The sequence below is a fragment of the Melanerpes formicivorus genome, unplaced genomic scaffold, assembly GCF_026170545.1.
Source record: "Melanerpes formicivorus ecotype bairdi unplaced genomic scaffold, bMelFor1.0.p_v2 SCAF_61, whole genome shotgun sequence".
Classification (NCBI taxonomy): Eukaryota; Metazoa; Chordata; class Aves; order Piciformes; family Picidae; genus Melanerpes; species Melanerpes formicivorus.
This window is the reverse complement of record NW_027142413.1, coordinates 2,786,893-2,811,276: the sequence shown is the minus strand read 5'-3', so window position 1 is coordinate 2,811,276 and position 24,384 is coordinate 2,786,893. Positions and strand designations below refer to the sequence as shown.

At 39.4% G+C, this 24,384-nt stretch overlaps 1 protein-coding gene across 9 annotated transcripts in view; it reads right to left on the bottom strand.

Moving 5' to 3' along the window:
* CTNND2 (catenin delta 2) overlaps positions 1–24,384 on the bottom strand; it is a 587,661-nt gene that overhangs the window by 160,592 nt on the left and 402,685 nt on the right. For all 9 annotated transcript variants that reach the window (XR_010990241.1, XM_068161999.1, XM_068162005.1 and 6 more), the window contains one exon: positions 3,783–3,915. Coding sequence is in view for 8 of the 9 variants with exons in the window: in XM_068161999.1 (XP_068018100.1) it covers positions 3,783–3,915 (133 nt within the window). In the remaining variant the exon portion in view is untranslated. The remainder of the gene's footprint in view (positions 1–3,782; positions 3,916–24,384) is intronic.

Genomic DNA, 24,384 nt, shown 5'->3' with positions numbered 1-24,384 from the left:
ATTCTTAAGAAATATCACCACCACTTTTACCAGTGGTTGGTGTTTTTCATATTCACCTAGTGCTGTACTGGTATGTTCAGAGCTGGAAGGGGAAAAGTAAAACAATCTACTGGTAATACAGACCCTAATTCACTCCAATTGCTTTTCTGTGAAAAAATAAATTACTTCTGACACTTAAATAGCCAGCTTGAGCCATCTTCACATAAACAGTCACCACTCTATCTGGAAGTCCTTTAAGTTAGAGAAGGGCATTTGCAGACCTCACTGCTACATAAAAAACTGAGCAGGGCATATACACATATGTAGGTAAGTATATATTTAAAGTGATGTTCTAAAATTCAGAAGTATGCCTGCAATCACCACCTGGTTTAGAAATAACATCTACCCTGAAGAGCATGGTCACAAACAGAAGATCTCCTGTTTTCCTAGCCATACTGCCAATGTTCTTCACTGAACTTCTTTTTTTGTATTTCATGTAGAGTACCTACCTCCACTTCCTTTCTTGGGAGGGGTGTGGACAAAGGAAGGAAGGGGTAGTCTTCCACACTTCAGCCACAGAAAAACATCATTGTGGAACCACAGTGTTAGGATTCTCAGAAACATAGACCATGCTAGCTGCTAATTCCTATTTCTGTCTAAATTTTAGTTGGCACTGTTCTACTCAACAGGAATATTAAGTTGTCTGTCTTGCCAAGTACACAAGGAGAAATTTTATACAACTCCCACTAAATTTCTATGAGAGCAGGAAAAGTTCACAATTATACAAAAACAAAATTGGAAGATTGAGAGAACAGTCAGGTTCAGAGGACATCCCCTTTTTGGTAGGCCATATAGTATGAAACATTCTCAAAAGAAGTGAAAAAATTATACAGGACAGTTATTTCCAGAAACTGTGAATAAAATAGCCATTAATTGCAGTGTGACAATTTGATTCTCATTAGTAATGAAGGTAAATGAATGTGCTTGGTGGTGGTTTGTTTTATTTCTGCCAGGTAACTCCAGAGCTGAAACTTCAACAACTGCACTACATTTCAAATAATTTCAAATTCAAGACACCAGTAAATAACAACATTGTTGAATGACAGAATTCATTCTGCAAGTGTGTGTATACATTCAAAAACATGTTACATATTAACATGTAACAAATGAATTAGTGAATTCAATTTGCACTTTGCTCCGTGCCTGTCAATTGTACCAAATGCCAGCAGTGTTCTTAACTTGCTTGTCCTTTCTCCAGGGTTTGAAAGACCACCGAGACAGTTTGCTTTCTATGGTGCAAATGATTTGATATGCTTAAACGAGGCATTTGGTACCGTTTTCTGTGCTTCAAAAGAATTGGAATGTTTCAGTTTTGTAATCTCAAACTTACATCTGCATTACCAAAATTCATCATGACTCATTTGAAAAGTGGTTGTAAGGAAAAGAAAAATAGGCATGTGTCCTGGTTCTTCTTTTCCCAGCACCTTTTGTCTGAACTGGTGTGTTTCCCCGTGACTGCACGCCACAGGAGAAGTATGCTGCTTTCCCTAATGAAGGAATCAGATATTAAATGTGGTCTTTCTCAGACTGAGGAGCTCTGGCCACAACACACAACTACAACAGAGATACTTTGCAGAAGACTGAATTTTGATGTAAGTTTCCATTATTTAGGTGTTAATTCAATTCACCATTCAGAAACACTCTTAATAGTTAGCACATGAGTTGTCCCAGGTAAGTTTAGCATGACCACTCAAGTTCCTCAGGCTGGCCATAAACCTTGTAGGAATCTAGGATATCTACTGTGACATTTCATTATCAACAGGATTTTGAACTCATACAAAAGTTCCTCAAGAAATTCTTATTCAGTGGAGAACTCAAGCAGACCATAATCACACTACTGAGACCTTTGGGTAGATGTTGATTCCAGTAAAAAAAAACAACCCACAAACTGCTCTGCTGAGTCATGGATTAAACACAACAGGACTTGTCATTAAATACTATAGGTTGGTAGAGAGATAGAAACAGACAAAACAGTTTTGCTAACATTGGATACTTTAGTCTAAAAAGCTTCAAAAACCATTAGAAAAGTATATGATCTATCTCATTTTTTTGTATTAAAAAACACAGTACAGAAGTTTGAAAGCATATTCTCACATGGACTTGAAAAATGTACTTTGGCTTGTTTCCACAGACAGTTTATGCATTATGGAATGAGAAATATATCAAAGCCTTGCATAATAGCAAATGAAGGGTGGAAATCCTCATTCTATCTGCTACCTCTTTTCAGAAAAGCACCTCAGAGAGCTGCCTACATGCTCTGCTGTTTTAGTTACTTACCTTCACCCTTTTAGCTCGTGAGCCTGCAATTTACAAAGGCTGATGTCCTAGCAGGATGGGTTAGATCAACAACAGTCTTCTCATTCCCTAAACGATTAGCAACAAACACCACACCATCGTCTTCCCTTATATGTTGTAGCTAATTAAGGGCTCCCAATCTCTGGCTAATAGGAGACAGCACAGACTGTACGATAAATAATGGCTCTAATCATTTAACAACCTTTCTCAGAGATTAATCAATTCTTTTACTGAAAAACCAATTTATGAATAAAGATGAGAAAAGAGTATGGGGAGAGCACGCAGTTCAGATTTTCAGCAGTACCTGTAATGGAGTTCTCTTTTCCAGTGCACAAACATTCTTCATTTTAATATTCATGTAAATACTTCTTTATTACTACTTCTAAGATGTTTGAGGTGAAGTATGCAGCCAGTGCAGTTCTGCCAGTGCCAGCAGATGTGATTCTTACTTACTCACTGGGGAATTTCTTCAGCATGAGAAATTCCAGAAGGGAAAGCTGCTACAGTCAGGTAGACTCATAGCGTAAGTGATGAGGGTGAGGATAATGAAGCACTAGCAAGCCAGCAATGGCTGCACAGTTCTGACAAATAAGCAATAGCAGATCTTGATCTCAGTTTACCTTTACATGCCAGGCTAAAAGATGGCAGTACAGGCACAGATTTATGTGCATACCACACGTCCCTGATTAGTAGTATCTCTAAGCAGGCCAGGGGAGGCAGCTGGGGCTGGTAACAGCTTCATTCATTCAATTTTAATTGACTCCCGTGTGTCTGCCAGATCCCTTAGAGCTGCCTTCCTCCTGTTTCAGCCTGTGTCAAAAGCTGAACTGGTCCCATTAACCACAAGGAACAAGAAAGCAAGAACTACCAGTAAGTTACAGGTGCAGAACGAAGTCGATATTGTAGTTCAAATTGCATTTCAGATAAAATTTGCAATGAATTTCAAGATCACAGACCAACAGTCGAAGTTCAGGATGCAAACCCAGTGAAATTAAACTCTGTTCACACAATTAGACATGAAAGCAGGCTTTTGCATAATTTTCATCTCCATGTTTGTATCTCATGTTCAGATATCTCTCTTTGAAAATCCTAAGGCAATGTCCATATGCTTCAGTGAGATCAAGACTGTACCACTTGCTGTTTACTGAACAGCTACTGATAGTCTTTAAGTGGTATGCAGTCAATCAAAATATTCACCATCAGAACAAACCAACCAGAAAACAGTCACAATAATAATTCATGCATTTTTTTACTTTCTTTAATAGTAACAAATGATTTATGTGAAACCTTAAGTAAGGTTTCACACACACACATGTGTGTGTGTATATATATATATATATATATGCATGAGTTCTCTTGTAACTCTTTTTAAAAGCACATATAAATAATTGGTGATGATAAATGACAGCATCACTGCTAAAACTAAGAAAAAGGTTTATAAATCTTACCTCTGCTTTTATTTTATTGTCTCCAAAACAGAGATGTTGCAAGTAGGCTGCAGCATTGGACTGTACTGAGGGAAACTGATGCTGTAACATCTGTATAACTTCTGGAAGCTCTGGATCCCGCCATCCGAACTCTCTGTGAGAAAATGAACAAGAAAAAATAATCAAACCCTCTGCTATTAGTGGATAAATGTGGCAACAATTGGGTCAACAAGGAGGACAGTTGTGTCTAAGTGTCTTGATTTTCTCCTCCCCCCCATTGTTTTCAAAGCAAACATTATATCAAATATGAAGAGCTTTCTAATTTTAAATACACTTCTCTGAAAAAAAATATAAAGTGTAATTATAGTAAATAACTTTATGGAGCTATGTCTCTAGCTGCTAAAGTTTCCTAAGTAGAAATAGCTATGTGAGATTTTAGTATTTTTCTCTTATCAAAATTTGGAAGCTGAAGTCAGAGCCACAAGTGGTTTGCTATGAAACACTAGTTAGTCAGAAAGTCTTTTTACTTATGTCAATCTTTATTTGATATAAATTTCTACATTCTATATATAAAGCAATGACCTATTTTGTCTTTTGGTTTAATTTTTCCAGATATGGACCATGTTCAGTGTTAAATTATTATACAGTTCTGGCTCTGCTTGAGCAAGGTGTTAGACCAGGTGACCTTCAGAGTCCCCTTCAACCTTGCCCCTCTGCGATTCTGTAATTTTACACTTACACACTACACACGCATCAGGATAGTTTTAAATAGTCATTTGTACCGCTCAATCTAAGGCAACTATGAAAATCCACCTTTTTTAATCCCACATAGCATGAAAACACCATTAGGATCAATTGAAACAACTAACTTGTGTTGAACAAGTCCCAGAAGGCATTTTGCAGCTTCCAGAAGTAAACGTAGTATCGGTCTGTCACTTCAGGTAAATTTTTCCCTTCTGTGTTTAGGGGTAAAATTATTCATGAAAATCACTTTGGACTTTGTGTCCCAAGAGCCAGAGATGCACAGTGAGACTGTGCATGAGACAGTTCATTTTTTGTGCCATAAAAGTATTTTTACCATCTTCCATCTGATGCTACATGTCCAAGGTAACAGAACAAAATTAGGGGAAAGCAGTGACTTGTGATAAAGCTTGCAGGTTCTCTGCTGCCAGTTACCATGACCACCTGTGAGCTTATTGACAAAAAAACCCCAAACATAAGAGCTGTTGCAGAGTCCAGCTACAATATTTGAAAAAATATTCCTGATCATGTTTCCTTTTGAAATTATAGGGATTGTGCTGCACTGAAGCTAAGCATACATCATAGGGGGAATTCACAGTAGAATCGCTCTGCAGTCTGTTACAAGTAAAATCACTATCTCCTACTTTACAGATAACCACTCTCCAGGACTTCTAATTAAAACAAGATTAATGATACAATAATAACAGTATATTACTACAGAACGGAGGTATTGTCTGTTCTCCTCTCATATGGGAAGTTTGGCAGAGTGAGGGCTGTCATCACAATTGCATCTTTACAAAGATCCGGAATTTAAACAGGAGACATAAAAAATGACAGTCATCATTTCACTGGCTATTTCTCTCCTGACAAAACAGATGCTCACTTATAATTACTAAATTTTACCTTAAGTGTTTACTACAACGAAACCATAGACAGAATAACGAATTACATATGGACCATTCCAATGAAAATGATATAGACTCTTGGGAAGATCCTGCAAAAGACCTTTTGCATACATTCAGAAAGATTTCAACACAGAACTGAAATTTTGGTGCCAGCATAGTAAAGTGTAACAGGTAAGGTTAGAAACTTAGGCAGCCAAAGATGGCAAACACCACATTCTCTGTCCATACCAGCTGACTATGACTCCGTCAACAGCTAAAACCTGAAGTGATTATTTGATTGAGCACTTGTGCCCTAGATCTTAGCCAGCCAGCTATCTCTCAGATTTTTTTTAAAATAAAAATTAAAAAAAAAACCAACCAAACCCCAACAACCTTACTGAGAAAGATTAATTATCCCAGCCCCACTTCTAATTGATTCTGATTTTCAATCACAGATACTCAGCGCAGGCGTTCGTACTTTGGAGAGGATAAAAACTAGCAGAGAAAACAGCTTGTATGACAAGGGAGAACAGTTGAAATTACTTGTTTTACACCAGATAACTATACATGAAAGAGCTGGAACTTCTATCACCAAATTTCTCTCAAAGGAACTATCCTCCTTCATAACATGTGTGTTATTTGTTCAGAAAACAACCAACCAAAAAGCCCATTATGTGCAAAAGTACACTATGGACCCTCACAACCGGCTCAGATTATTCTTCCTTCCAGGCTAGAAGAGGCATTGAAGGGACAAAAGGTAAAGGTGAGCCGATGACGAACTGACAATCTTGACACTGTATTTACACATGAAAACAAGGCTGTGCCTACTCTTCCCCTCTGATACCACCCCCAAAAAAAAAGATAGCAAATAAGTGATGTATGAAGACTTGTTGGAAACGGTTGTGTGCACATTGGCCATAAATGGAAAATTAATTCAGAAGAGAAACCCTTAGCACTGGATACTGAATTTGTCAGGCAACTGGTTTTAGGAGAGATAACGAACAAAACAGGCCAAAAAAAAGTTTAAAAATTTAGCCCCAGTATGTGCTGTCATTTCAAACAGATGGTCTCTAAGGTGTCTGTATTTTTAGTAGTTTCTAAATGAAGTATGGTAGCTATATAAAACAAACAAAAACTTTCTGTCAACAGTTAAAGCGGTTTGAGTAACTGTGCTGATCTCATCAGCCTCCAGGGCAAGAAGGACTAGTTCCCAGGGGTTTACATCTTTAAATTTGTTTTACACAGGTCTATTATAGGTGGGGGAAAAAGTGAGCTAAGACAGAGGACTTTTTTTTTTGAACAGCAAGCTTGTGGGTCTGGGAATATTTACGTGATAGAAATTCTTCCCCCTCCCCCCCTTTTTAGAACTTTGATTAAATTACTAAAAGCTGGGAAAGCTACTAATGAAGTCAACTGGCAGAGGTCTTCAGGACAGGAATTTCTTGAAGACAAAGGTCAAACACTGTCTGAAACACTTTCCATAGATGTAAAGGGAACTTTCAGGCCATGGCTCCAAGCATAGCTCTATGACAAACAGCACATATTAAAATAGAAAGTCAAACAAAAAGTAAGAGAAAAAAAAATCCATCAGGGAAGGAAAGTATGTTGTAGAAGTTGAGAGCCTGAATAAACTGGGTTGCACCCTAGAAAGGTAGCTGAAATTAGATACCAAAATATCTTCTATGCTTAGCAATCAAAAGAAGTAGTAGTCAGTACTTAATGAAGATAAGGGTCAGGTTACATGAAAGGAGATGGGTAACAAAAATAAAATCTACCTCAATTTGTGTAAAACATCTGATGTTGTGCCACAGGGAAATTAGTTCAACTGACAACACACAAGGATCTATTCACTAGCAAAATTATAAAGCAGAACTAATCAAAATTTGAAGCTGCAGTGAATATCCAAAGCAAACACAATCGTAACAGCCACATCTTCACAAAATCTGAGCAAGGCTATCCATAGATCACAGCGGGTGAAACAATCCAGAAGGCTGGAGTAAATCTGAGGAAGGGAGTGGCATGCAGTTTTTGAGAATGCCAACAAAGAATCTGCAGTTGATTCAAAAATGAAGAATAAGCTAGCATTTGTACATGCAACATCTTCCACTGCTGCCTATGTTTCCCTTGGAATACCAACCCTGAGCTGTTTAGGTCAGCCAAAGGCTTCCGATGGTGGTGTGGGTTTTTCCACAAAGGAATCATGGATCTGCGAGAACTTGACAGCTTTGGCTGGCATGTGTTTGTCATGCACTCCAATTATTTCTGCAGGCTGTGAAAGTGCATTATTTCTAGGAAGAATCCTCATCTGAGGAGACTGATTGAAGACTGCCAAGGTGTTCCACCTTCTTTCTTTGATGGAAACTGTGCTCTAGGAATGTAGTATTGATCTCATTTTGAATCCTGCAGAAGCTTTTAGCTTGAATTGGTGACTAAGGGATATGTTCCATGGATTACAGCAGGCTGCTGTTCAGGACCCATGAAGAAAAACTGAGTTGTATGTAAAATGGAAATATGTGGGCCAAGATTATCAAAATAGGCTACATTTTATCTGTGAACAACTAAAAAGTATCACACTCAACATGAGGCACAACTCTGAGACTGAGCAGCAGAAGCAGCAGCACCAAGAAATCCAGGCTGACTCGAACATAGCAAGTATGGTATTGAAACAATTCCTGTTTCTGACACCAGATCACATACACGTGTCAAGGATTAGGACTCAGCCAGCCATTGAAGGAATGAGAGATGCTCTCTATTAACCCCTTTCCCTTACCAGCAAATGAAGATAAAGGGAATAAGTGAGATAGACACTGTCTGCAAAAACATGCTGTTAACTTCAGAAAGTGCAGATACTTGGAAAAAACTTAGCTGAAAAGTTAAATCACTAAACAGAGTTAGTTCTAACTCAAACCAGGATGACATATTGGAAAGTAAAGGAGATGTAGATTTAAAAGAGATTGTTAGTATCAAAGCTGAGTGCACTGGCAGTGTGGGATCACTTAAATGTGCTGCTGAACACAGAGCACGTGCTGCATCTGAGTATTTGCTTATGGCCGATTTTTCTTCTTCTACTATTGTAAGCACTGATGACAAACAGAAAAGCAAAACTAAAATTCCTGTTACATCTCTGTCTCCGCTGATTATAGAAAGGCTACAAAAGCATAGGTCCCCGGTTGGTAAGTAAAGATCCTGATCGCTTCTACGTAGTATTGATGAAGCCGGTGTGATGGCCCTGTGAACTCTCTGGAAGTCCACTGGTCACAGTGAATATCCTGAGAGCATGGGTTCTGATTTACATTATTAGAGCAGAACATTCACATCTGATCAAGCAGTTGGCAAAGGCAAGCACTGACACCCAGAGCTATTCCTGTCTCAGCAGCATTCCCCAAAGGCAGTGCTGTGAAGACGCCTGCTATGAAGAACCATATGTTTGACAAACATGGAACTACCACTGTGCATTTATCAAAGAAAAAGAATGTACATTTTTTAGATATATTTATTACAAAACTATGTTTAAATCAGACTGGTCCATATGTGCCTGCCTGTCTTAATACATATATGTGAGACAGCCTTAGACTGTCTTCTGTGTCCCCCCCCCCCACCCCCCAAAAAAATCTTTAAATAAAGTATTATAATCTCTTTTGCATCATTTCAGGAAGGAGAGCTGGGAGAATGATTTTCTGGTATTACTAGTAAAAAGAAAACATTTAGTGCAGGTTCAAAATGAATGAGAACTGATCAAGAGCCAAGAGAGAACCACCTTGCATGTTTAAAGGGAGAAATTTACTTCTTTTAACAATATTTGGGAAGGAATATACCAATACTACAGTAACCTCTAAGGACTTTATCTTGGTACATGTAAAAGAACAAAGATAATATGTTACAAAGTCCTTAAATATAATCCACAGACAAGGATTGTCATATAAAGAAGCCATGTAATAGCTCATCCCCTCATTGTCTTTCTGTGCTTCTATGACAGCTGCTCAAACAAAAGTGGACACATACTTAATTTATTAGGAGTTAAACTTGAAGCATTACCTTAAAGTATTTTCCCTTTGTCAAACATACTTCACCATATGCAAGCACATATATATACACAGATTGTCATCCCAGTCTGAATGATCTGCTACAGTTCAAGAGGAAGGAGAACAATTGTATTTGCTTTGAAAATGTAACATACCAATATTTGATAAATTCTGCATACAGTTTTCTGAGATAAAATCTAGACATATCAATCATTATTTCACTCACATTGGAAAACCCTGAAAACCTTTCACCATATTGTCTTCTTTAGTCAAACTTGGCCAAAGATTTATACATCAAGCAACTGATTGGCTTCATCTTCAGCCCCAGAGTGATACAAAAAACATACATCATCCACCAGACATATATATGGGCCTAATGGCATCCTGGCCTGCATCAAGAACAGTGTGGCCAGCAGGAGCAGGGAGGTCATTCTGCCCCTGTACACTGCACTGGTTAGGCCACACCTCGAGTACTGTGTCCAGTTCAGGGCCCCTCAGTTTAGGAAGGAGGTTGACTTGCTGGAACATGTCCAGAGAGGGGCAATGAAGTTGGTGAGGGGCTTGGAACACAGCCCTGTGAGGAGAGGCTGAGGGAGCTGGGGCTGCTTAGCCTGGAGAAGAGGAGGCTCAGGGGAGACCGTATTGCTCTCTACAACTACCTGAAGCGGGGTTGTAGACAGGCAGAGGTTGGTCTCTTCTCCCAGGCAGCCAGCACCAGAACAAGAGGACACAGTCTGAGGCTGCGCCAGGGGAGGTTCAGGCTGGAGGTCAGGAGGAAGTTTTACACAGAGAGAGTGATTGCCCATTGGAATGGGCTGCCCGGGGAGGTGGTGGAGTCGCCATCACTGGAGGTGTTCAGGAGGAGACTTGACAGGGTGCTTGGTTGCATGGGTTAGTTGATTAGGTGGTGTTGGATAATAGGTTGGACGCGATGATCTTGAAGGTCTCTTCCAACCTGGTCTGGTCTGGTCTGGTCTATTCTATTCTATTCTAATGCAAACCCCTTAGAGCAGCTATCATCAAAGAGCTCCCTGCAATTCTTTTTACCCTTTCAAGAAAGACAAACCAAACCCAGACTACTGGGAAAAATAGGAACAAAATAATCAGACATAGTTGAGGATAAAGCTGGAAGCATCAGAAGTAAGGACAGACAAAAGGAACCATGAATGTATCTTCTATGCATAAAAATGTAAGTTCTACTGCAATAAAGAAATCCATCTCCATTACTGTGTATTCCAACCTGAAAACTGCAGCCTGTGTGGGGTGCTCCATACAACTGAAGCAAATGCATCATCCAGTGTCACACAGAGTAAAGGTAAACATCTCACTGAACCTACAATTCTTGCTTCTTACAAATCTTCATCATTTGTTTCTTCCTCTAATGAATTTAGTATTTTCTGAAGCGCTGCCCTTGTTAGAGCAATGTGCTTGTCAAATGGCTTTGTTACATTAAAAAGTTACTGCAACAATCTCTTCAATATTTCTTGCTTAATTTTCGTTAGTACATAAAGCTGTAAATTTGATTTGCAGGGGAAAAAAATGTAGAATTGTATGAACAGAATTAGAAAGGTGATGAAATATTTCCCTACAGACTGTAACAGCACTTGAAGTACGGGAAAAGTTTATTTGTGAGGTTGTCAGCACTTAAACAGGCAAACATTAGAGAGATACTTGGCCCAGCAGTTACTGCTTTTCAGCTGAATAACACACTGGATCAGCTCATCCAAGTGTACTGCAACCTGTTAGTATACACAGTGCTGGCATATTATCTGCCATAGCTAGACCCACTTTACTGCATTGAGAGTGTCACTGATGAAAATGGGCAATATTCTGCATTCATTTAAGTATATAATATATGAGCAGTCAACAACATTTGACTGCACTTCAATATGTACTTCATTTTTCGTTAAGCATGTCGCTTACTTCTTCCCTAGATTTCATGTTTAGCACAGCCGAATGTAAACCAGCTGTACAAACATTTGGAAACCCTGCCAAAAACCTGGATGCTGCCTTTTGGTTATGACATTTTCCTTGGTTTAAATTTCCATGTGGCCTAAACTAGAACCCCATGCAGCAGTGCTTATGCAGATTCATCACAAATGTGCTTTTTACAGTGTATTCGTGTCTGCTGAAGAGGTGCAGAGGAGGATGTGGGGTGGCAGGGGAACAGGATTTCTGCCCAGATATGACAAGCAGGAGGTGCTTAGTGTGTCCCAGGTCTTTGAAATAGCCATGAACTCTAGATCTCAGGGTCAATCCAGTACTTTGAAAAATCACCTCTCCAAAACAGGGAAGGGCTAAAACCGATCCATACAATGACAATTACATGCTCCTGTAGCTCTGCCTTTGTATCCTTTATGTGTTTTCCAGTAATGCATCATGTTTCTGTTTTTGTATTACCACCCATGATTCAGATTTTTAACTAACAAAGCTGTAAGATGTGACCTTATGAAGAGGCAACATACCAGAAATGATCTGGAACTGAATTGTCTGTGTTTTTCTTGAACATTTTCATCTGAGCAAGACAAGACTCTAGAGGTAATATAGTTGAGTATGGGCTAGGCCTCCAGAGGGTAGGGGGTCCAAGAGAGCTGGTTAGTATTCAAATAGTAACTCTTCCAAGCTCAGAACAGGTGTATTGACTTAAAAAAAAAACAACACCAAACAAAAAAGAACAAGAAAAGGAGGCAGGAGGCCTGCATGGATAAGCGAGGAGCTCCTAAAAAATCTCAGATGGAAGAGGGAAATTTACAACATGTGCAAAAAGGGGCTGGTCAATTGGGACGATTACAGAAATGCTGCCAGAACATGTACAGACACAGAAAGAAAGGACAAGGCTCTCTTGGAACATAGTCTGGCTAGGGAGGTAAAAGAAAACAAGAAGAGGTTCTTCACATAGATCAATGAGAAAAGGAAGAACAGGGAAAAGGTGGGTCCACTGCTAAATGAGGCAGGAGATATGATAACACAAGCTGCAGAGATGGCAGAATTGCTGAATGCCTTCTTTGCTTCAGTCTTTACTCCCAAGACCAGCATGCAGGAATCTCAGTCACTGGGAATAAGAAAGCAAAACTAGAGGGAGGAGGTTATTCCATTGGTCAGTAAAGATTGGGCAAGACAAACTGAAACCACACAAACCCATGGGCCCCAAGGGGTGCATCTATAGGTGCTGAGGGACCTTGCTGATGCTGTTGCTGAGCTGCTCTCCATCGTTTTTGAAAAGTCATGGAGACTGGGAGAGGTTCCTGATGACTGGACGAATGCCAGTGTCACTCCAGGCTTCAAAAGGGGCAAGAAGAAAGACCCAACCAACTACAGACCAGTTCGTCTCACCTCCATCGCTGGTAAGGTGATGGAGTAGCTCATTCTGGAGACCACCTCTAACCACATGAAAGAAAAAAAGGTTATAAGGAGTTTACCATGGATTTACTAAAGGTAAATCTTGCTTGAATAATCTGATATCCTTCTGCTAAGGCATGACCAGATGGATAGATGGAGATCAGTGGATGTCATATACCTTCACTTCAGTCAGGCTTCTCAGCCAGTCTCCCATAACATCCTCATAAGAAAAGTCAAAAACTGTGGGATAGATGATTGGTCTGTGAAGTGGATTAAAAACTGGCTCAACAACAGATGTCAGAGGGTTGTGATCAGTCGTACAAGTTGGAGGCCTGTGGGCAGTGGTGTTCCTCAGGGACCAGTTACTGGATCCAATTTGTTCAGTATCTTCATTAATTACCTGGATGAGGGGACAGAGCGTACCCTCAGCAGGTTTGCTGATGATACAAAACTGGGAGGGGTGGCTGACACACCTGAAGGCTGTGCTGCTATCCAACAAGATGTGGACAGGCTGGGTGAAGGTGAACCTCATGAAGTTCTGTAAGGACAAGTGTAGAGTCAATACCTGGGGAGAAATAACACCAGGCACCAGAACAGAGTAGGGGTCATTCTGCTGGAAAGCAGCTCCAAAGATAAAGACCGTGGAGTGCTAGAGGACAGTAAGTTATCTATGGGACAGCAATGTGCCCTTGTGGCCAATGGTATCCTAGGGTGCATCAGTAAAAGTGTGTCTAGCAGGTCTAGGGAGTTTCTCCTCCCTCTCTACTCTGCCCTGGTGAGACCACATCTGGAATACTGCATCCAGTTTTGGGCTCCCCAGTTCAAAGACAGGGATCTGCTGGAGGCAGTACAACAAGGAGCTACAGGAATTATTAAGGGACTTAAACATCTCTCCTGTGAAGAAAGACTGAGACAACTGGGGATGTTTAGTCCTGAGAAGACTGAGAGGGGATCTTGTTAATGTGTATAAATATCTGAGAGGTGGGTGTCAAGTGGAAGGGGACAGGCTGTTTTTCAGTGGCACCTGGTAACAGGACAAGGAACAATAGATGTAAGTTAGAACACAGAAAGTTCCACCTCAACATGAGGAGAAATTTTTTTACTGTAAGGGTGATGGAGCACTGGAACAGGCTGCCCAGAGAGGTTGTGGAGTCTCCTACTCTGAAGACTTTCACAGCCAACCTGGCCATGTTCCTGTGAGGCCTGCTCTAGATGATTCTGCTTTGGCAGGGGGATTGGACCCGATGATCTCAGAGGTCCCTTCCAACCCCTAACATTCTGTGATTATCAAATGACCCTGGCCCATCTGGTACTATTTACAGCTCCAGATTGCCACCTCTATCACAGCATGATTACACTTAGAGGTGTCAGCACTATCTGCTGACAGTTACCCTGATTTCATCTACAAATATCTTTTTAATTGAAATATATTTATTAACTTTTATGAAACAATCTTACGTACTATTTGTACTGATCTATAAATAATTTCCTCACTTCTGCTGAAGGAGCTTTTAAGAAAAATGAGATAGCATTATAACAGTCACAGCAGGGCATGGCTATCTCTCCTCTAGACTGTCAGGCTGGGAGCAACAAAAAATAAGGGACTTTGGTGCTTTAGGCCATCTTTAATTTTGTCATTTGTATTATTTGGTTGCTTTAGTGTTTTGTTTTCATTTTTGTTTAGAAAGTGACATTCCTCTTTTGGAGCTGTTGAGCTGAAACAGTCTTCAGAACCTTGTTTTATCTCTTCCTCTGCAGGTATTTGCATATGGAGAGACAGCTTATTCTAAGGCAAGTAAGAAACCAAATTAGGTAAGCTATGAAGATGTCTTTAAGCTGCCTAATTTATCTTCTTTCTCCTTGCAATGCATAACATTTTTCTGACCCCCTATTACTGAAGGCTCTTACAGTAGCTTAATACATTGCAGCTGTGAAAATATGCCAAATTAACCCTGCCCTGAGAGACCATCTTACACTTGCTTCCCTCCATCTACAGGAGTTCACACTTCACAGGGAAATGCAGACGGGAGATTAAAACAGTAGACAGGCCTAAGGGATTCCAGCCTTGACTCTGTCATTGACTTACTTTGGCAGACACAGTCATTTACTTTACTACCTTTCTCTGAGGTTTGATACATTCTGTGTCTCTGGAGACCTGTAAATCAAAATTGTCTCCTTTTCTAGACCTAGTGTTCCCATTCAAATGCTCTTAAATCCTCCTGTATTTCAAGTGCAGGAGAAAAAAAGCTTTTGAAGTCCTGCTCCCACATGCCCATGTAGAAATACATGCCTGCTACAGAACAAATACTACTCCACACCTCTGAATTTCCTAGGAAAACAGAACACTTTAGAGAGTAAGATAGGTATTTTATTTAATTTCACCACATGCATGGTAACACATAGCCACTGTAGTAATAAAAAAGAGAGCAAAAGAGCAGCAGGAACAATTTAGCTCTACCTTAACAGCACCAATGTTAACAGCACAGGAGGGGAAGCTGGCACACAGAAGAGTCTCTGAAAATTTCACAGTATCGATGTAATTTTTTAATTTAAACAACCACCTCTATAAGAGCTCCCAAAAGGTTTTGGGGCACTCCACCTCTCTCCAGTCAAAGCTTTTAATGTCATAGTATTAAGCACAATAGGATTTAGGATAATTGACATGACAACACATAGATTGTCTCGTGCTCTGCTTTTTTGTTTTAATTTTCCCAAACCTGAAAAAACACCGAACAAAGTGAAACTGGATGTTTCTCTCCCACCTCCAATAAAACTTGAGCAGACTGTCATCTGGGTAACCTGCTGACTATCATGGGAAAGTAGCGACCACTACAACCAGGAACTAGGGTTGGAAATGACAATAGTGCATACAGTTTAGCACAAGCTGCAGAAGTACTTTTTATGGCTGGGGTGGGGCAAGGAAATGGTGTCCTCTTGAAGTATTAGAAAGTATTAATCACAAATATCTTCTGCTAGCTCTATCAAGTGCACTATTGACTTCCTTGCTGCTCCATAGCAGCACAGTCTCAGGCTGCGCCAGGGGAGGTTCAGGTTGGATGTTAGGAAGAAGTTCTATACAGAGAGAGTGATTGCCCATTGGAATGGGCTGCCTGGGGAGGTGGTGGAGTCGCCGTCATTGGAGGTGTTCAGGAGGAGACTTGATGGGGTGCTTGGTGCCATGGGTTAGCTGTTTGGGTGGGTTGGGTTGATTGATGGGTTGGACGCGATGATCTTGAAGGTCTCTTCCAACCTGGTTTGGTTTATTCTAAGTTTATTCTAAGTCTCATCTTACACATACATGCTCAGGCATTGTTCTTATCTACTAAACACTTTGAAACACTTCCTGTCTTCTTGAGCACAGTAAACTCTTTAGAATAGACATTCTTTTGATGTTTAAATAATGAAGATGGTATAGTAAAACTTATGGGTGACTTATAGGATCACACCAATTTATAAGCCCCATACTGAATTTAAAAAACCAACAACCACAAACAAACAAACAACACATTGTCATTTCAACAAACTGATTTTCTTAACGACTAGACTCCTGTTCAATCTTTTAAGGAAACAGAGAAACTATTTCTATTCAAGTTGCAAGCTGTACAATTCTGTAAATTAACTTGAATTTGATCTTCTTGTCAAATGGAAACACAGACTAAAGGCTTTTCTTTACCTCCTTTACTTCGGTTTTCATTAAGCATGAAGAAAAGGATGATCTTCTGTATGCTGGCTTGATGCATCTTGGTCTACAAGCACCAAAGCAATGTAATAAAGCAAGATATACTTGACACTCAGGAGACAGACATTTTATGGGATCAATAACAAAACAGTCAAATTGTTCAAAAATTGCTCAGATGGATGAAAGTTGGATGGAAGGAAAAAGATCTAGTAATGAGTATTGACACTCAACTATAACTGGTACTTCCCATTACATGCTTTTCATCTTCTTCAAAGCACTGCAGAAATTCAAGGGAAGTCTCCCACATTTCAGAGTACTAAATCAGGTATCAGGGCTGTACTTCTGCACTTGCAGAGAGAAGTAAACAGAGAAAGGATGGTTTCTAGCTAGGTATCTAGCATAGTAACATTTCTGTTCTCCCTTTGGACCACAGGGTAACCAGAAAGTCTCCACCATGACTCAAAACCATCAGAATTATGAGCTCATCAGTGGACAGACATAACTCACAGAAATTACAACAGTGCTCTGCAATACTAGGGAAATCCACAGTCCTTAACTTCTGTCAGAAACAAAACCAGACCAAGAGCAGCATCTCACTGTCCTGGTTTTAAGACAGTTCACTCTCACAGGCAAATTGGGAGGGAAAAATAACACACAGGAAACCAATCCCTGTGGTTGAGATAAAGCATCTAAGGAGATGATACTATGTACAATTACCTGAGTTTATTTTGCAGAAAAGCACAGCAAAAGCAGAAACAGCAGCAGAAGCCAGTGAAAAAAAGTGATCCCTGACCCCACAAACCTAGCAGAAAGGACCAACACCCCCAAGAATGGAAACCAGCAGCAGTAAACATGATACTTTGTTCCAGCCAGCACTTTCATTTTGGAGCTCACATGGCATCACCATGGTATTGAGTACTCATTTGCAGATTCAATCGGCAAAACCCTTTGACACTTGCCTAAAAATATATATACACACAAAAGCAGGATCAGAGAAAAAATATTTTATATGGATGACACTCAATTTATTGCAGAACTGGGCTGCAGATTTTAAATAAACATAAGATAGATACCTCATAAGCATGTTTGATAGTTTTACCTCAGTAAAGTGCAACTCAGAGAAAAAACATCCTTTAAATGATAGAGACTAGCTCCTCCCTTATTTGCCACCTTTAGTTGCCAGGTTACAACCGAGATATGACTTTTTTATCCTTGACAAGGAGAGTGATGCTGAAGATTGTACTGCACAGCACATCTATAGAACTGTTTCCAGCTGAACATGTATTATAAATCCACCACAGAAAATAATCATGCTATTGATTCAGAGAAATTGCCCTTATTAACACATGAAAGAAATACTGCCAGGGATCTGTCATTTATAAATCAGAATCAATATCTTAAAGAGGTTTTTTTGAAACTTGAATATGTGCATCAAACTATCAAAAATCCTTCTTCAGCCTGTGGAAGTTCAGCTACCTACATATTAAGGGTGAGTTACTCATACAGTACCTAGTTGCCAGGTGTATGGTATTTATTTCCATGCAACACATTCTGATGCACTGAATTCCAGTGCCCATTACCTTCACCAATTCAAGAACTTAGCTGATGTGTGGCACTGTGTGGTATATTCTGCCAACTGTAACAAGTACAGACTGTGAATAGCACCTTTGAGCCAATTCCTTTTCAAAATTCCCCCCCCCCCAAAAAAAAAAAAATCCTTATTTAAGATGAAGGACAATGTCCCTTCTTCTGTCTTAGAAACTATTCTCTGGGCTCATCTCACAGTATCAGTTCCACTTACAAAAACCTCCAGTATTTATACCCTACAGCACTAACGTAAATGATTGCCTCAGGCTTCAGCAACTGAGCTCAGACCATGCCTACATACAGCTAAGCAACTGGTATCATAGTTGTTCATAAACCAGACTGCTGATATGTTTAAAATTGAAAACAATTTAAATTATGGTTAAAGACAAGAATTCTGCAGTGTGTGCAAGTCATGCAGCATGTCTATCTGACATGCATCCATTCCTTTTTATCATTTAAGAAATTAGACTCTGCCCCAAGATGCTCCTGAAAGTGAATAGTGGATTCATTTGCCAGACCGATAAAAATTGTGATGGGTGGCTCCTGTCCTCTGTCAACCCTCATTCAAAGACACTGAGCCCATTCTCATAACCATTTATATTCTTCCCTCTCCACCCATGTACACTTGGATCAAGGGCTGGATGTCCTTGAACACCTCTACAGAGAGTGCATCCACAACTTGCCTGGGTAACCTGTTCCAGTGTTTCACCACACTTACTGTAAAGAATGTCTTTCTATCCAGTTGAAATCTACCCTCCTTAAATTCATTCCCTCTTGTCCTATCACAACAAGCCCTTGTAAAAAGTCTCTCCCCAGCTTTCCTGTAGGCCCCCTTCAGGAAGGGGAAGGCTGCTATAAGGTCTCTGCAGAGCCTTCTCTTCAGGATAGTGTTTTGCAGCCTTCTTTTCACACCTGTGAATGTCAGAGACATACAGCAAATATGGTTATTTTTGGAACATACAAAAGCATATGTTTGTTGGCAAAGTCCTCAGGACTTTCAGTCTTGCAGATGAGGGTCAAGTATTTCTGTATTCTTTATTTGTCAGTACTTTATCATAACTATACACCTGCAATTCCCTGTTGTATTTAGTATACACATGTCCAGTGTGTAAAGGCTTACTATTTCCCTCTATTAAAATGTGCTAGACACACATTTCAGATTGCTGAAGACATAAAAAATAAAGTCAGATACATTCAAAAACTGTAGTCTCTACCTATCAAAAGTGTATGGTGTGTCTTGTGCAGAGCATGAGAGCCCCGAGGCCGTGAACACTTCAGTATGAATTAGATATGCAATTGCCAACCACACATTTTACTTGTAAAATATGTATTCTAAATAGAAAGAAATATGTTAATTAGTTACTTGTACCTTTCTAATTTCAGAATAGCAAAACATAGGAAAAAATCCAGCAGAACAGTAATTAGAGATTCAGACTACACTTCCCATTGGCTTTGCAATATATTAATTTCTCAAGCTTTTGTACAACTGATTACATCTTTCTTTTTTTTTAAAGTTCAATGAGTAAATAGCAAAACTAATTAGCTACACACTATTAAGTTAACTCACATTTATCTACAACAATTCAATTCTGACTGTGAAATAATCTTTCTAGCCCATAATTACACACCAGCTTAATTAGCATAATTTCCAAAGCACATTCTTTAATAAAGAAGCTGACATAAGGGTTGGTCTTAAATACCAAGGATATTCCAGACAAGTAGAAAAAGACAGACAGGCAAAGCTACATTAAACACCTATTATATTATCAAGATGGTACATGTAAAACAGAATATGAATTCAATACTATCTGAACTATTGCAAGCATCTGAAGATGCTTTTGAAGAAGAAAATAAGCAAAACACTTAAAGTGCCTGAGACATGCCTCAGCCACTTGACTAGAAGTAATTCCATGTCCTTTGCAGCTCCTTCATTCCCTGTCACTGTGTCTCATCTCCCTCACCTAAGGCAGCCAGTAGATTACTCATTAGCCCATTCCATGTATTAGTTCCCTTCAAAAAGAAAAGGCATGTGTTCTTGCATCTCCTACACTAACTTAAGCATACACAGTCAGTTCCCACTGACGAGAGTGACTGTATGTAAAAAGATAGATCAGTCTCCAGATTTGTTCAGTCTTTGGTTTGCTGATGAGGATTTAGTTAACAAGAACCCCAGTTAGATGCATAATTGGGCCTTTTAAAGACATTTTACACCCTGATACTTGGGCCTGACAACATCAAACTACTTTTCTATGGGCCAGTGGGGACAACGTGTATGCAGACATATGTGAAGGACAGCACATCAATAGTGCTGTGCTTGATGTAAACAAGGTCTTTGGGAGGAAAGGCTCTTCCGCCCCTGAGCAACCCTCTGACTTACCTTGTTCTCCTGCTTAAGCCCTCCATGCACTGAGCATCAGGATATATGAGATTTAAGGATATGGGCTATGAAATGTAACCTGTACTGTAACACAAACAGCCACCAGTCTCTCCTGACAGTGAAAAAATAAAATGGAGAAAAAGCACTTCTGTCTTCATCTAATGATTTCTAAATAATGGCAGTTTAAAATTAACTGTTATCTGAAACACTCCTTGGTTCTGTGAAGGGTTTTGACTAAATGTATGCTGTTGGTCATGATTTCCTTGTGCTCTTCCATAATTAGGAATGGTATAAAGATAATTTCACCTGTGAAGGATTACCATTTATTGTGTGAGATGATAAAAGAGACTAAGTAAGAGTTCCAAAATCACCAAGGTCCTATTTTCAAGTAACCTCATAAAGGTTTTTAATTTAATCATGTTTCCAGAATGCCTAAGACTCTTCTGAAAATGTAGACTTCAGATTTGAAATCACACAGACACTTTTAATAACTTCACTTACTCTAATTAACTTTTTGAGGTTAGTACTATTAAGCAAGATCAGGACCAAAATGACCTCTGCATACTAATAAGCCACTGTCTCCTGCTGCTGAAAGTAACATGTGAAGAGATGTTCTAAAATTTAACATAAATTCAGAGCCACAGAAACTGATAAATCAGTTCTTGGGGAAAAACAAATCAGCAATTTCAACTCATTGCTTTCTTAGGAATACTTACCACCAGGCAAACTCTGCTTGATTTGAATTTAAGATAAAGAAATGCATCCTAAATGAGGTTATAAAATAACTTTTATTTTAATTTGGACATATAAATCAGCTTCCATCCCCAGACTACATAAACACAGCCAGTTCAAAAGCACAAGGGAAACTGAAGAAGATGCCCCAGCACAGCTTTTCATTCTGCCTTCCCCTCAGGAGCGATGCAATCTGATTTTGAGGTAGAAGTCTGCCCTTTGATAGAAGTGGGAACAGAGGCAGCGAGGCCATGGCTAACTAGTTTTGCACCTGCAAATCTTGCTTGGCCTTTGAGCCTAGGGCTGGTTAGGAGGATGCTCCCAGGCCAGGCACCTTGTGGCCTGTTCTGAACCTGCACCAGCCAGGTCTGCTTAAGGCCACAGCTTTACAGCTCACATCAATCAGCTCTCAACACGAAGTCAACATCAGATGAGCCTTTTGTTAGAAGCCACCCTCCAAAATGGAGTCAAATGCATCAGAAATGAAAATCTACCTTGTCAGGAGCCAAGAAATGATCTTACCTAAGAGCATAACTTGTTAAAATTAAGACCAGAATACAGAAACAATAAAAAGCCAGAATTTCCAACAGCCTTTAATTACCTTTGCTACAAAAATTCCACTTTAGCCATTTGTTTACACTCAAGTTATCTAAAAAGATACTAAGGTAGCTGACATTATCAAAATGTGCTAATGATTTTGGTCATCAAACTACAGGGCCCTGGCTTTGAGTCTTTGTTGTCAAACTGTACACTCAAAATTAGTGCACCTAAAATTACTAGCCAGTTTTGAAAACCTCAGTCTCCTATGTTTGTCCTTAGCCGTTGTTTAACTCTGACAATTTCTCTTTCCAGAGCATCAGAGCACTGAGAAGAAAGAAACTCAGCTTCAGAGTTCAGTCCTACACATTTGCGTGAGGAGATAGAGTTACAGCTCGAAGACACGAGATAAAAGCAAATATACTCACAGCCACAGACTCAATGAATTAAACTATGAAACAAAACCCTGTAGGTCAGACAGAGATCATGCAGAGTAAGCACAGCAAGAGACAAGGAAATGGTAGGCACAAATGTATGGTTATCTATTCAATGTTATTTCACCTCTCCATATGTCTGGTTTTCTACCTGTAAAAAAAAAACCCTTCTGAAAGGAAAGATTTTTGAGACCTTGCTGTAAAAATCACTAATGCCAGGGCAAATTGTTACTGCCAGTACTGTCATAAAGGTGCAGAGCAGTCACTGAGGCTTGAGTAGTTTTAAAGAAGGTGAAGATCTAAGACAAAAAGAATCATCAGGAGGCAGATTATTGATTACAATTAGTGAGGCAAGCACTGTTCATATAGAACACAAGAGAAGCTTAGTAAAAAGACAATTTGTTTCACATGCCTAAAGAGGTTCTGGTTTGCCCCAAAAATTAAATTTCCTTGGAACAGGTTCCTCCTATTTCAGTACTGAGAACTGAGGGTGACTGGAAAAAATTTACACAATACATATCTAAAGAGAATCAAAAAGGCTTGAAAAAATTCTGCACCTTATTAAAAATAACCCCAGTGTATGCAGTTAAGAGAATGGTCTAGCATAAATACTGAGAACAGCACTTAATAAAGTGACACCTTCGGCCAGCATTTTATGTCTTTTGTTACCGAGTCAGTAATGAAATACATGAATGCCTTGAACAGCTGAACACCTGAGGAGGTTTCATGACTGTTAAAGGGAGTTAAATTTGCTTTTGTTTTTTTAACGTGATAATGGAATTTTACATCAACAAAGAGATGCCAAAAGGAAGACTCTTCTGCCTGAAAATTTAGGTTTTGCTTTACACATTCTTAGCAGCAAGGCACTCCGAGTTTATGTAAGTTGTAGAAGTTCCCTCGCTACACACGTCTGCCTTTCCTTTCCCTTCTTCTTCTTTCCTTTACTTTACTGTGCTATACTCACACCATAGGTCTGCAATACTGGAACAATAGAGGAACAATACTTGATCATATTGGTCAGCTGTATTGACTCCAATCTCCGTCCCATTAGAGTAGGTAAGTCACCATGTTTTAACTCCATAGGATCCAATGAGAGAAGCAGCCATTAGCTGCAGAATGCTGCAGTCCTGGACTGTAATCTGAAATACACAGGCAAAGGATACCAGCAGCTACTAAACCACAAGCAAGTGGTGCCATGAAACATCCCCAAGGTGCTCTGAAATGTGCTGTCAGTCTGGAAAATGGTAATCACTAGAATGTCTGTATTTCTCTATGAACTTTTACTCTACCTTTCTGTCTTTAAACAGAATATTCACTTCCCAAAAGGAAGTCTGCTACTGTTTTTATTTCAGTAAAGGATATGAAAGAAGCAGAGATTAATTTTCTTCTTTAAATAGTGATCTACCTTAGGTACAGACATAGAAAACCTTACAAGCTACGTGCACTTTATTATTGTCTTTCTAAAACCTTTCAATACACTTTGAAACCAACAATTGTGGAAATATTAGTATATTAGAAGATAATGGGGTGCACCTGTCTTATCAAGAACAGGTGTATGGAAAAAACCCAACCAGCATCACCAGCTTTACCATCAATTAGCTGTGAAAAAGCACAAATCTCTCGAGGTTAAATAAAAGAAGAAATAAACGAGAAATGCCTTTCTGCACCATTCAACCAGACTCGGAAGATCTAAAGCTTTCTTAACATATTTAATATCCTTTTTCTTTTTTTTATGTGTAAAAGAGTTGTAAAAACATTTAATTTGGTCCATATATGGCACTGATTTTGAAATACTTTTCATATTTCTAAGATATTTCAAGAACAGAGTTCTCTGAAGTGGATGGAAAAGTACCACCCAATACATAGTTTTCAAACAGAGCAGTTTAAACAAGATTTAAAAAAATATTTGCAAGAGGAAGGAGGTTGAGGTGGTGCTACCATTGCACAGGAGAGCTGATTCCATACAAAGCATTCTAGCACGGGCTGTCGACATTTAGGAAGAAGAGAGCTGTATCCTGCTTCACAAAACAGCTAAGTTAAGGACAGTCAGTTTCTGGAAGAATGCCACAGTTCTGCATTTACAGTATTTAGAAAGTATTCTGAATTTGGAAGTATATCAGTTGCCTTCTGTTGATACAGCATGTGCTTATCCAGTAAAACAAGAGGTACCCTATCTGCCATTAATGTCTCTAGATCCAAATTTTTCTTTCATGGTGTATACATGTGGCAGTGACCAATAATTCAAATCAAGTCTAAGAAATTTGCATAGGGACCTACTTAGACCTCAAATA